Here is a 15,073-nt window from a genome sequence, read left to right on the forward strand (position 1 = left end):
GACCGTCTTCAAGTCCAACGTAAGCAAATTCTTGATGGGCCGTCCCTTTAGGTAATCCAGTTTGCCAAATTTCCACTACTGGCGATTACTACGATATTGTCCCATTGACTACTGTACACGCACTAACCCTTATCCTCGAGTGGCCCCGGGCCTTGATAATGGTAACTCCTAAGAAAGAAAAAAGAATTCTTCTGTGTCTCAAACGGCTTTCTTATGTAAGGTAATGATCGTCTAATCTGCATACGATCGGCGAGAATTCTGGGTTCTTTCGCGAGACCGTTGAAAACAAAATCACCTGTTATATTATCAGGTACCAATTGAACATGTTGCATTGTGGGTTTGTTAGAACGTAACAAGGTGTATATTATGTACGTAAGAGTGTATATATTCTGTATGCATATAATTGTTGCACCAAATCATGCAGATAATTACGTTGTCGGTGGCCAACTCTTATATACGTGTAACTCGCGTTATGATGCTGACACGAAACGATGACGTAGGCGTATTGACAATATGTTTATAGTTAGGAAGAGACAATTACTTGTACATGACCACGAGAGGGAGACGAGTTCTTTGATGAATGGCGAAGAGAGTGTATATCATAGTGGTCTATATAATAGACCACCACTACATTTAAGAAGTTGTGCAAAAGGTGGGCTCTCTCTACCGTGCTAGAAAACTACTTACGCCTGAAAGTATCCTGTACCTCTATAAGGCCATCATTCGCCCATGTATGGATTACTGTTGCCACATTTGGGTTGGTGCATCTGTTACTTGTCTCTCACTCCTTGACAGGGCTCAAAAGAGAGTCGCCAACCTGATAGGTCCTGAACTGTCATCTAGGCTTCAACCTCTGTGCCATCGACGAAATGTTGCATCCCTCAGCCTGTTCTACAAGTACTTTATTGGTGAATGCTCTGACGAACTGCAAGCACTTGTATCCCCTCGACGTAAATACCCCCGACAAACCCGACAAGCAGCTAAATCCCACCCCTTCATAGTAGAGATCCCTAGGTGTAAGAAAGCCTTTTACTACAATAGTTTATTCCCCAGAACTGCTAGGCTTTGGAACTCCCTTCCGAGAATTCGGCTTTCCCAATTGTACTGATATGCAGAAGTTCAAGTGTAATGTGAACAGACATCTTGCTACTCATCTCCCTTCATAATACCCCTGCAACTTATGTCCTGATAGAAGCCCCCTACTTCAAAGTGGCACTGTGCCTTGTTTGAGGTGAAAATTGAATTAAAAAAAGTCAAATAAACACATATTTAGTTGTTCAAAGAACCATGACACAATACTTGTATTTATGTATAACAACATTTATTCTCTGTCGGACATCTTTAGAGTTCTGTTCACATTTTGGCTATCTGAGAATACGCCACTTACTAACGTTATAAGAGAGACTAATTCTTCCCCGATTTATAAATCTCGTCTGGACAATCTGACGTATCCTCTTCAACTCCCCTCTTTCAACTAACTAACTTGCCCGTACATATTAAAATTAATCCTTTACGCTTATGTCATTCGACTACACAAAGACCTAACATGTAACTTTCAGTCACGTTTTCTGGCCAAATTTATTGTTTTTATCCCTAGGTTTGAAAACCTATTATTTTTATGTATTTGAGATAGCTTTTCATTTGTTTATTGTTTCTAAGATATCCACTGTATCTCAAAACTTATAAACATTATTTGTCCTTGGAACACAATTTAATTTTCGTACCGATAATCATAATAATACTCTTTCATAATAATAATATCTTCTTTAAATAAACATCTAACTTTATAACTTTAATATATATACGTTATATACTATATAATAATTATTATAATAATAGTCAAATTTTCCTAAATCGAGTATTATGCAGCAAAGTAACTCGATGTCGCCCCGGCATAATCTAACACATCCCAGCGTCGCCATTTTGGTTTCTTCTATCATTTACCAGCTGAACTTAGGCATGTAATATTTGCACTCATGGCTAGGATCAAAGTATAATATCTGTTACAGTAGTACACTTCATCTTTTTTTTTTTTTATCTCGCTCAACGAAGAAAAACTTCTAAACTGAAGTAATTTTTTGTTTCTGTTTAAATCCAAAGTGCTCCTTTTTGAGGGAGGTATTTTCTACATAAAAAGAGTGACCTTGTGTCTCACTTTGCCTTCGTAGGGAAGCAAGTAAATAGGGACATAAAGGAATCTTGAAACGACAGATGAACACATATAAAAGTATATAAAACAAATAGCCACACACACACAAAATATATATATACGCGGTCGAGGACAATGATGATAATTCGTGTGATAAAAATATGTTCGCGTGAAGTAAAAAGAAACGAGAAAATAAAACGAATAAAGAAATAAGGTCATTCGATCCCAGATTCCCCGGGGAAAGATGTATGGGAATAAAAAAGACGATGCGCCATGAACATGAACATGAACATGAACATGAACACACACACACACACACACACACACACACACACACACACACACACACACACACACACACACACACACACACACAGAAATCATTAAAGAAAATAAAATAAAAATGTGCGATTAATATTAATATAAACTTTCTTGCATAATTTTACACGTAGTTCGTCATCATGTTGAGAAAACCGAACAAAATTGTCCGAAAGTAAGTTTATTCTACTAGACAAAATAATCCTAACAGGCGACACCGTTTATCTCTAATCTCTAAAATAATTATATATGAAAGGCACATTCTGCATTTTTTTTTTACAAGGTGGTCACCACTTATCAAGGCCCGGAAGCCACTCAGGGATAAGGGTTATTGTAAGTACAGTACGTTAGTGTTGAGATTTAAAGTGTCTACTTAAGGGGGGCGATTCATCAGGAATTTGTTTACGTTGGACTTGAAGACATCCAAGTTGTAGTCAAGAGGGAAGCAGGCAGACGGAACAGAGTTCCACAGGCGTGCACTTCTAAGAAAGAAGCTTTGTTCATGGAATCTACGTTTTGATTTAGGCATAGATAAAGAGTGGGGAAAGTTTTTGGCAGTGGTTTCAGCTAGACGGATGTTTTTTGTAAAAGATTGGCGGGGGAGGGGGACCAGAGATTGGAGTTCAGATGAGCACCTGCTATGGAAATAAGGATAAAACAAAGATAGGCTTGCAACGTCTCTTCTGTGGGAGAGAGGTTGCAGGGAAGAGAAAAGGGCATCCCCCACTAAGCCACGAAGTCTATTTTGTACTCTGTCAAGGCAGGATAGGCTGTTTTTAGCAGCTCCTGCCCAGATATGGCAGCAGTATTCCATCCATGGCGTACTTGGCTTTTATATAGATAGAGAATTGCACCAGTAGTGAGATATCTTCTGGACCGGTAGAAGGATTCCACCATCTTTCCAGCGACCTTGGCAACAGACTTGATGTACGTGTTCCATTTCAGATCAGGAGTGAAGGTCAAGCCCAGAAGCTTGTCAAAACATGGGGCTTCTCCTAGACGAGAGCCATCAATTTCAATTGATGCTAGATAGGGATCAGAGCGTTGATGATGTAAAGATAGGAGTTTGATTTTAGATGCATTAAAGGTAACCAGCCACGTCTTCCCCCACTGAACCACTCGTTTGAGATCAGAGGAGAGAGAATCAGAGAGAACTTTGTCATTTACAGCCTTTGATGTGTTGCTGTAGATGGTCTTGTCATTAGCATAGATGTCAACGAATGATTTAAGTATGTGTTTAGGGAGATCATTGTAGATGTAGATCAGGAAGAGGGTTGGGCCCAGGATGGACCCTTTAGGAACTCCAGCATTAATACTGCAGGCCTCTGATTTCTGCCCATCAACACTACTCTTATGAGCCTATCAGAGAGAAATGATTTAATGATTGAGAAAACATTTCCAGTTATACCGTAGCTGGAAATCTTGTAAAGTAGACCTTTTTGCCATACCTTGTCGAAGGCCTTTGATATGTCAAGAGCAATTGCCCTGGAAAGGAAGTCTTTGTCAAGAGATTCACTAATCCTATGAGATATAACCGTTAGCACATCTGCAGTAGATCTTGCAGAACGGAAACCATATTGCATTTATCGGGATGTGTTTTCCTGTATCGATCGAAACGGCTAGACAGATTTTTAAAAAGAAACTAACTGGTTAACAAGCAAATTCAATACCATGTGTTTATATAAAAATGCGCGATAACCACAACTTTTCACATAAGCCTCACAAATTCTCACGAAGATGGAACGTAGAATATTCGGCGTAGCTTAACTGCCATATATATTTTTATAACTTACTACATAATACTTCTCTAGTCGTAATGAAGTTACAATGACGGTCCAATATATATATATATATATATATATATATATATATATATATATATATATATAAGTTATAAAATATATATGGCAATTAAGCGTAGTGTATATATTTTATAACTTACTAACTAGCTCTACCTACGTATTGAGCACTTTTGAAGTAAATACTTAAAGTTTACGCATAAATTTATACTTTCGTATATTAATTTTATGTGAGTAAATGAAGTATATATATATATATATATATATATATATATATATATATACATATATACATATATATATATGGGTGTGTGTGTGAATAAAAAGGGAACAAACCGAGTTATGTGTTCATCAACGTTTCGTCTTTATTTCGAGACTTCCTCTGGATGAATGAGATTAAGAAATAAAAAACACCAGGACAAATATTTAAAAAAAAAATTTCATATGCAAAGTGTGACGCTGTTCTATTTTAGAAATGGAAAAAGACGTTGCAATTCAAAAAGGGATAGGAGCTTGCGTTGTTAAAGGGAAGGAGATCTTTTTTTATTAACGTCATAAAGTCGTTAATATGATTTTAAAAGATATCAACGCAGTTAATATTCTTTCTGGAAAAAATATTTCTGTTAAAATTCAAATATAGGTGTGTAACAGAAATGAAATGAGTGTGTTTTTGTTATGTAATTTATTGATTGAGATTATATGTATTGATTATTACAGGGGTGATTCTATAGCGTGAGAAGCTTAACCTGTATTTACAATTAAATGATGTTCTTTTAATAAAAGTTTACTTATTAATGGCGCTACATTATAGAAACCTGCACATTGTTTAATTGTGCTTGAATTTGCGATAAGCGCTGTTTCAAGATGTCTCTGGCGCGGTTTATTTGAAATAAATTTAACTATTTTTGCTTGTTTGAAATCAAAGGTGTGATTATGCTGCAATGAATGAGAGAATAATGCACTTAGAGAATTGCTATTTTTTTTATATCTCTTTTACGGAGCCTTTTTTCTAACTTACCCTGGGTTTCACCAACGTATCTATGGTGGCAATTTTGGCAAGGAATAGTGTATATACCTCCATTGGAAACTGGTTTGTTTTGGAGATTCTTTGTAGTTTTTAATATTTGTCTTATAGTTTGTGATGTGGTTTGTATGATTGGAATTCCTAGTTTGTTTAGTGTGTTACAAATAATTGTATTATTGGTATGCGTAGGTAAAAGAAGGTGTCTGATTATAAGAGAAAGGTCTGGTGTACATGATTTTTTGTTATTTATCTTGGAAAATATTTGTGTGGCTTTTTGCCTAGAATTCAATATGAAATATGTGGGATATTGCAAGGTTTTCAAAGAGTTTGTGAGGTATTTGAATTCTTCGTCCAGATATTCTGGACTGCAAATTCTGAATGCGCGTAAGAAGAAACCAATTATCATCCCTGTTTTTATTTTGTTATTATGGTTTGAATAGAGATGTATGTAATCATTTTTGTGTGTAGTTTTGCAGTGAACTTTGAAAGATAGTTTATTATTGGATTTGATAATAAGTATGTCTAGAAAAGGTAATGAGTTATTGTTTTCTGTTTGATAGGTGAACTTTATGGAAGTTTCGACTGAGTCTAATTTGTCTTTAATGTTTTTTATGTGCGTGTTTTCAGGCAGAAAAATTAAAATGTCGTTAATGTATCTAAAATATTCAGTGTTTAGAGGTAATCTAAATGTGAAAGGACCAAATTCTAAGAAAAGGCTAATACACTACTGAGAGGGTGGCCCATAGGAAGACCGAAATTTTGTTTGTATAAATTGTTATTGAATTGAAAATAAGTCATGTTAGTTATAAGTCTAATGATTTTTATAAAAGTGTCGGGAGGAAAAGGTAAATTAATGTTTGATTTTTAAGTGTTTTCTGAAGTAAATTTAAGCATTTTTAATGGGGACATCAGTATATAATGATGTTATATCTAATCTGTGTATAGTTTTGTTATGTACATTAATGTTTTTTATTTTGCTGAGTAAATCTCCGGAGTTCTTTATGTGGGAGGTGCTGATAGTGCCAAGTAGTGGAGTCAAAATGTTGGATATTGCCCGTGCAATTTTGTGTGTTGCACTACCGATGCCAGATATAATGGTGCGCATAGGGATATCTGGTTTGTGAGTTTTTGGGAAGCCATATAATGACAGAATATTGGGGTGGTATTCAATGTATGAAGTCCAAGTTTTGTCGTTTTTATAATTTTTTAAAATAATAATATGGTTGTATGATGCTGTATTGTTTTCGCGTTATTAACTAGAATGATATAGAGAAGGGGTCGGTTATGTTTTTAGGCGTCGAAGTAATGAATGGTGAGCCTAGAATGATATAGAGAAGGGGTCGGTTATGTTTTTAGGCGTCGAAGTAATGAATGGTGAGCCTACTGGAATGTGTCATGGTAGTAAATCCGATGTAATAATTAGTTTGTTTATTGTTATTGTCAGAAATAAATTCTTCCAAATGGATTATTCAAAAAACTGAAACAATATAAAACGTGTCACAGGATAAAAATATCCGTGTTATTTAATAAGATTTGCCTGAATGAAAACATTGCTAACACACACACACACACACACACACACACACACACACACACAATGGAGACGAAATGATTAAATTTCAGCTTACCTTGTAAGACACCATTAACTTCCACTCTGCCTTTGTTTGGACACAATCTCGTGTAGGCTTCTGAAAAGTAAATAACATTACATTTACAAAAATAATACAATTACTCTATGCCATTAACAATTTTGGAAACTAGTTTCGTAATCAATATTATTAATTGTAGAAAGTTTTAAAGTAAATGACTCCAAGAATTATTAATGTTTTTATGCTTGTGTTGTGGTGTATTTTTTTAATATCAAAGAAAATGTCTCTATATTGAGAAAGTAGTAATCATGTTTTTAAGTTGTAAAAAAATTGAGCTAGATTTGGAGAGATGCATGGTGAATCTACAGGCAAGTGTCGTGGTAGTTATACAGATATAACAATTATTTTTTCAAAGCAAAAAGAAAATTTTGTACAAAACAAAAGTTTTAGGCTGCGGAAAAATCTGGAGTTTCTTTACAGTGAGCCCCCCCCCCTGAAAAAAAGCGTTGTAATATTTTCAAAATAGTCCAAAGCTAGGCATGTCTATTTCGAACACTTAAAATCGTTAAAATTTCAATAGGAATGTGCAGATAGGAAAACTATTTTGACTTTATATTAAAGACTAATGATATTTTTACTGTTAATTTTCAGACATATCTTTAATAAGCAACACATTTATAATTTTTAAAACTCTTTTTCATCCTGCGTACTGCTAGATTTTGGATTCTCATCCCTGTTTCTCTGTTTCATTACCTGTATTAACTCACAGACGCTACCCAATTCCCCAGAGTATTCTGTTAGACAGGATCCCAAATAGTATCCCCTTACGTCCAAAGTGACAATATGCCTTGTTTTGGGGTGAAAAGGAGGAAAAATGTAGTCTGTTTATGAGTTATTTTCAATTTATCAACATATTATCTTGAACTGTAATTGATCAAAATATCGACGAAATTGATCAAAGTTTATATGTGGATGAAGAAAGTAAACATTTATGAAATTTTACTTAAAGATAATTGATAATAAAAATTATTTTCTGAAACTCGCTTACGTATAGATAGACGTTGTTGAACATATTTTTTCTGTGCTAGATCATAATATTTGAAATTTTAATTAAATTTGATATATTATAATCTTTAGCCATTGTTCAATGCATTTTTTCTTAAATAGATTGTAATATTTGAAATTTTAATTAAATTTGAAATATTATAATCTTTAGCCATTGTTCAATGCATTTTTTCTTAAATAGATTGTAATATTTGAAATTTTAATTAAATTTTAAATATTATAATCTATAACCATTTTTTAATGCATTTTTACTTAAATAGATCATAATATTTGAAATTTTAATTAAATTTTAAATATTATAATCTATAACCATTTTTGAATGCATTTTTACTTAAATAGATCATAATATTTGAAATTTTAATTAAATTTTAAATATTATAATCTATAATCATTTTTGAATGCATTTTTACTTAAATAGATCATAATATTTGAAATTTTAATTAAATTTTAAATATTACAATCTTTAGCCATTGTTAAATGCATTTTTTCTTAAATAGATTGTAATATTTGAAATTTTAATTAAATTTTAAATATTATAATCTATAACCATTTTTGAATGCATTTTTACTTAAATAGATCATAATATTTGAAATTTTAATTAAATTTTAAATATTATAATCTATAACCATTTTTGAATGCATTTTTACTTAAATAGATCATAATATTTGAAATTTTAATTAAATTTTAAATATTATAATCTATAACCATTTTTGAATGCATTTTTACTTAAATAGATCATAATATTTGAAATTTTAATTAAATTTTAAATATTATAATCTATAATCATTTTTGAATGCATTTTTACTTAAATAGATCATAATATTTGAAATTTTAATTAAATTTTAAATATTACAATCTTTAGCCATTGTTAAATGCATTTTTTCTTAAATAGATTGTAATATTTGAAATTTTAATTAAATTTTAAATATTATAATCTATAACCATTTTTGAATGCATTTTTACTTAAATAGATCATAATATTTGAAATTTTAATTAAATTTTAAATATTATAATCTATAACCATTTTTGAATGCATTTTTACTTAAATAAATCATAATATTTGAAATTTTAATTAAATTTAAAATATTATAATCTATAACCATTTTTGAATGCATTTTTACTTAAATAGATCATAATATTTGAAATTTTAATTAAATTTTAAATATTATAATCTATAACCATTTTTGAATGCATTTTTACTTAAATAGATCATAATATTTGAAATTTTAATTAAATTTTAAATATTATAATCTTTAACCATTGTTGAATGCATTTTTACTTAAATAAATCATAATATTTGAAATTTTAATTAAATTTTAAATATTATAATCTATAACCATTTTTGAATGCATTTTTACTTAAATAAATCATAATATTTGAAATTTTAATTAAATTTTAAATATTATCATCTTTAGCCATTTTTGAATGCATTTTTACTTAAATAAATCATAATATTTGAAATTTTAATTAAATTTTAAATATTATAATCTATAACCATTTTTGAATGCATTTTTACTTAAATAAATCATAATATTTGAAATTTTAATTAAATTTTAAATATTATAATCTATAACCATTTTTGAATGCATTTTTACTTAAATAAATCATAATATTTGAAATTTTAATTAAATTTTAAATATTATAATCTATAACCATTGTTAAATGCATTTTTCTTAAATAAATCATAATATTTGAAATTTTAATTAAACTTTGAATATTATAATCTATAACCATTTTTGAATGCATTTTACTTAAATAGATCATAATATTTGAAATTTTAATTAAATTTTAAATATTATAATCTATAACCATTTTTGAATGCATTTTTACTTAAATAGATCATAATATTTGAAATTTTAATTAAATTTTAAATATTATAATCTATAACCATTGTTAAATGCATTTTTACTTAAATAAATCATAATATTTGAAATTTTAATTAAATTTTAAATATTATAATCTATAACCATTTTTAAATGCATTTTTTTTAAATAAATCATAATATTTGAAATTTTAATTAAATTTTAAATATTATAATCTATAACCATTGTTGAATGCATTTTTCTTAAATAAATCATAATATTTGAAATTTTAATTAAATTTTAAATATTATAATCTGTAGCCATTGTTGAATGCATTTTTCTTAAATAGATTATAATATTTGAAATTTTAATTAAATTTTAAATATAATATGTAGCCATTGTTGAATGCATTTTTTCTTAAATAGATTGTAATATTTGAAATTTTAATTAAATTTTAAATATTATAATCTATAACCATTTTTGAATGCGTTTTTTCTTAAATAGATCATAATATTTGAAATTTCAATTAAATTACAAATAATCTAATGCTGGAAAGCATGCATTCAATAATTATGTACGTGCGTTTCGGAAAATCAGTTTTCTTATCGAAATGTTCAAATCTACAATTTCTATCTTACCATTAAAGGACGGCAAAAAATTACTTACCTTCATTCTCACTGGGACACACCTCACAATGCACTCCACCCCAGGCCGCGCTCAGACTGCAACAGCATTCCGAACGTGTCATATTCATATCACTTGGGTCAAGACAACGATCATTTTTAAATTTGCGGTAACAGAATCCACGCCTCATATCTGCAACAACAAGAAATAACACAAAAAAAACAATGATAAATTGATAAAAGTTGTCATATTACTTAAAAAGATATTTAAGTATCATTAATCTTTGCCATCTTACGAATCATGACAGTGTTATTTGAAGAAAATATTTTAAGTAATACTTTGACGTGAGAAACTCATTAATGCATCTAAAACCAAGCTTCTACCTTTACATCATCAACGCTCTCATCCCCATCTGGCATCAATTAGAATGGATGTGTCTTCTCTTGAAGAGGCTCCGTGTTTTCACAAGCTTCTGGGCTTGAACTTTACTCCTGATCTGAAATGGAACACGTACATCAAATCCGTTGGCAAAGTCACTGGAAAAATGGTGGGATCCTTCCATCGACCCAGTAGATATCCACCGTTTGATTCTCTATCTATATAAAAGCCAGGTAGATCAAGGATGGAGTATTGTTGTCACATCTGGGCAGGAGCTGCTAGAAAGACCTTATCCTGCCTTGACAAAGTTCAGCATAGACTTCGTAGCCTAGTGGGGGATGCCCTTTTCTCTTCCTTGCAATCTCTTTCCCACAGAAGAGACGTCGCGAGCCTGTCTCTGCTTTATCGTTATTTTCATGGCAAGTGCTCATCTGAGCTTCAATCTATGGTCCCCCTCGCCTAACTGAAACCACTATCAATAGTTTCCCTCACTCTTTATCTGTGCCTAAATCTAAACATGGATTCCATGATTAACGCTTCTTTCCTAGAACTGCACACATGTGGAACTCTCTTCTGCTTGCGTGCTTTCAACCTGACTACAATATGGTCGTCTTCAAGTCCAATGTAAACAAGTTCTTGATGAGCCGTTCCCCTTAAGTAATCCAATTGACCAAATTTACACTTCTAACGATTACTATGATATTGTCTCTTTGACTATTACTACTCTTTAACCCTTATCCTCGAGTGGCCTCTGGGCCTCGATAATTGGTGACTACTTTGTAAAGAAAACGGGGATTGGCTACAATTAGATCCAATCGAAAACGTCCGTAAATGTCATGTGACCACGTATCACTTCTTACATGATACTAATTCGAAGACCAAAGAGTAAAAGAAGCAATAAAGCATGTTATTATTTATAAAAATATATTTCCAACTCTTAAAAGCACATTTACGTGACTTTACAGTTGAATTGAGCTTGCGCAGCATACAATCCATTTTTTGAGCACGGACGATCTAATGACAAACTGAATGATGAATGTTTCATACCAGACTATGAGATTTTTAGTTCACCTTCTTTCAGATAAGTTACCTTCACGTTGCTCAGAAGCCCTATCTTTATATCAGGGCTGTTATTGTCATCAGTTCCGAACTAATAGGACAGATAGGGCTTCTGAGCAACGTGAAGGTCACTGTTGTGGTCCCGTTTAGGGGATCACAATATTAAGGTGAAAGAGTCCTGGTGTTCACTGCGAGCAGTTTAACTACGCGTGTGCTCTCAGTATTTTTTTGTTTCCCCACGAAAACAAAATGTGATACAAAGTCGTTTTTTACGTGGGAGAAAACCAGCTCCCCCAGAGGGGGCACTCTGGCAGCGTGCAAACATAAAATTGTCTTAGTATAGAGAGGTTTCCCTCTCCATTGACCAAGCGTCAGAGCAGCCACCAGGCCGTCCAAGAGGAGACTTATGCGTGTGCTCCATGCTCGACGGCAGAAATGTCTGACTTACATAGTGCCAGACGAATCCATACTATCATAAATATAGGGGTGTTAACTATCCCAGAATACCCCCGCCTTGAAGATTTATTATTCCGAAATATAGTTTTTCTTTCTCGAGTTGACATCCAAGGAGTCTGCCAGTTTCCTTTTTCTATCGGAACGACGTATTTCGGTACTAGTTTGTGTGGGTTCCAGGTGTAATACGTCATACAGTAGGTCCAACGTCTCTTCTTTTGGCGGAGTTTCACTTAACTCGTTCGTGCGTTGGTATGTCTTGTTCAAGTCGTTCTTATGCATGTTCTTCCACCATGTAGACCATACGACCAATCCTCTTCTTGATTGTTCCTTGTTTCCAGAAAGTATTATTATCTTTGTGTATCTGGAAGAATATTTTTCTCCCGACACATAATTCTTCTTGGGAACGGTTGTCTTTGCGGGTTTTATCTGTTTAGCAATAATTTGTCAACAACTGGCCGTATTCTTTTCACGAACATTACTTCCGCCGGAGAAATCTGGATTGGTGTATTCTCGTTATGCAGTAAGAAATTGTTGCAACGCTTTTTCGGATGCAGTGTACTTTGCCTTTTTCAAAGCCCTCTTCAAGGTGTCCACAAATCTTTAGGCCTATCGGTTTGACCTGGTGAGGCTAAGTTGGAGTTGTGATGTGGTCCACTTGGAAGTCCTCCATGAACTATTTAAATTCCCCCGATATAAACTGAGTAACACTAAACAGCCGATCACGCCAAACCCTACAAATAACTCAAAAAGAGTTTTTATAGTGAAGTTCGTAGTTGGGCTTTTGCACCTAAAGCCTTCAGACCACTTAGAGAAGCTGTCCACTTCTATCTAAGAGATAGCACTGTCCATCAAGTGTTGTCCCGCGCAGTCTACGTGTATCATCGACCTTCAGCAGTCAATTTTGGGCCATGGGCTAATTTGAATTAGTAGCGCTTTATCAGCTAGTGTACATCCTCTACATGCTTTCACCTTTTCTTCAATATCATTGTCCATGTTTTTCTAGTACATGTATGAACGCATTAAACTTTTCATTCTGGTGGCACCAGGGTGTCCTGTGTGATAATCCTTTCAAATATTGCAGCACTATAAAATTCACGATTACCGTGTTTCTTTTTCCACAACCGACTCTAGAATTTTAAGAGAACTGATGTAATGTCTGGAACATGATGCACCAGGTTTTCAAATGAATACATAAAACCATTGAAATGGTTAGTGATTAAGAAACGCTTGCTTTACAACACCATTTCATATTATCAGGTTTTTTTCCATCTCAACTAACTACACAATAACTTAAAGATAAATAATGTCATTTCCGAAAGCTGATTTAGCAGGTTTTCCAAATTGATAAATGAATACATTTTCCAGGTTTGTGACGAGGCAATACTTGCTCCAGGAAAGCATTTAACATTTCTTTTTCTCATTAGAATCGACACCAGAATTTTAAGACAAATGATGTAATTTGCTGAACATGACACAGTAGCTTTTCAAGTTAAAAAATTTAATGATTGAATAAAAACATTGTAACGGTTAGTGATTATGCAACCTTTGCTTCTACTGCTGACTTGTATATGCTTGGATTTACTGCTTTTTCGGATATAATAGTTTTAGTTTAGGTTTTATATAAAAAATACAAGTATCATGGTGCAGTTCTGCTTAAAACCGAAACAATCATTTTGTACGCGCCCCTGTCATATAAAATAACCTACTATTCGTTTTGTCATATCGGATTTACGGCTTTTGTGTTAAAAAGATTCTCAAATGCAAAATGCTGGTAACATTGGTCAAAATTTCCCGCTCTGTGTTTCATCGGATTATTTCGATTATCGATTATCGATTATCGATACCTATTGATAGGTATTCTGATATCAAACATGTCTAAGAACACTACCAAGCACAAAAAGTTATTTCTGTGAAATTATCTTCTGGAAGGTCGCTAGAACAACTACTCTCCTGATATAATAATACCTGGTCGCATGTTGAGAAAACCTCTGCTACTTTTTAATCTGCAGTTTTTCCTAGATTTCTCTTATAAAATCGTTGCTTTCGACTTCTTTCCTTATATCACCCAGAGTAACGGGAAGTTCTTTCACAGTGTTGCATAAGATCGAACTATAATCTCCCTCTGATCGTAGTATTGCGATCACCGAATCTTCAAGTGGTTCACCATTCTTTGGTATTAACCGAGATAGCCCGTCTGTGTGTCCTAACTTCTTTGACAGAAGGAACTTCGTATCAAAATCGTAATTTAGTAGGATTGTTCTCCATCTTTGGAGCCTGTTTGCCGTATGTGTATGCAACCTTTTCTTTGAGCCGAAGGTAGAGATCAGTTTGAAGTTTGAAATGTCGTCCATGGAGAAATCTGTGAAATCTTGTTACCGCGGAAATGATTCTCGTCATCTTCGTTTTTTTTTCCGATTTTGAACCAACTTTAATGGTTTATGATGGAAAACTCCGAACGACCGTCAAGCTGAATTCAAACATTCTTGTCCCCAATTTTAACTGTCACGTACTTCCGTACATTTTCGTCCCCTGCTTGAGTCTTCGTTGTTTTTACGTAGCTTCTTCTTTAGTATTATTTGTTTATGGCAGTTACTATACTAGACGCTTTAAAATTTTGTGATTACTTTCGCGATTAATATTATATATATATATATATATATATATATATATATATATATATATATATATATATAAGAGCCAATAATTAATAAAACATATTAAAAACACTTTGAAAAAGAGTTAAAAACATATTTAATCTGAAAAGGAAACACTAAATAAGTGGATAGTCCTTAATCCGCGGAGTTTCGAAG

The 15,073-nt window shown here is 32.6% G+C and overlaps 1 protein-coding gene across 2 annotated transcripts in view; it reads right to left on the reverse strand.

Moving 5' to 3' along the window:
* LOC145240040 (fibrillin-3-like) overlaps positions 1-15,073 on the reverse strand; it is a 671,777-nt gene that overhangs the window by 67,943 nt on the left and 588,761 nt on the right. For both annotated transcript variants that reach the window (XM_080103628.1, XM_080103629.1), the window contains 2 exons: positions 10,413-10,562; positions 6,919-6,978 (listed from right to left, as the gene is read on the reverse strand). In XM_080103628.1, coding sequence (XP_079959754.1) covers positions 6,919-6,978; positions 10,413-10,562 — 210 coding nt within the window. The remainder of the gene's footprint in view (positions 1-6,918; positions 6,979-10,412; positions 10,563-15,073) is intronic.

This window comes from Euprymna scolopes, chromosome 19 (assembly GCF_053919585.1).
Source record: "Euprymna scolopes isolate OS-2025 chromosome 19, ASM5391958v1, whole genome shotgun sequence".
NCBI classification, from domain to species: Eukaryota; Metazoa; Mollusca; class Cephalopoda; order Sepiida; family Sepiolidae; genus Euprymna; species Euprymna scolopes.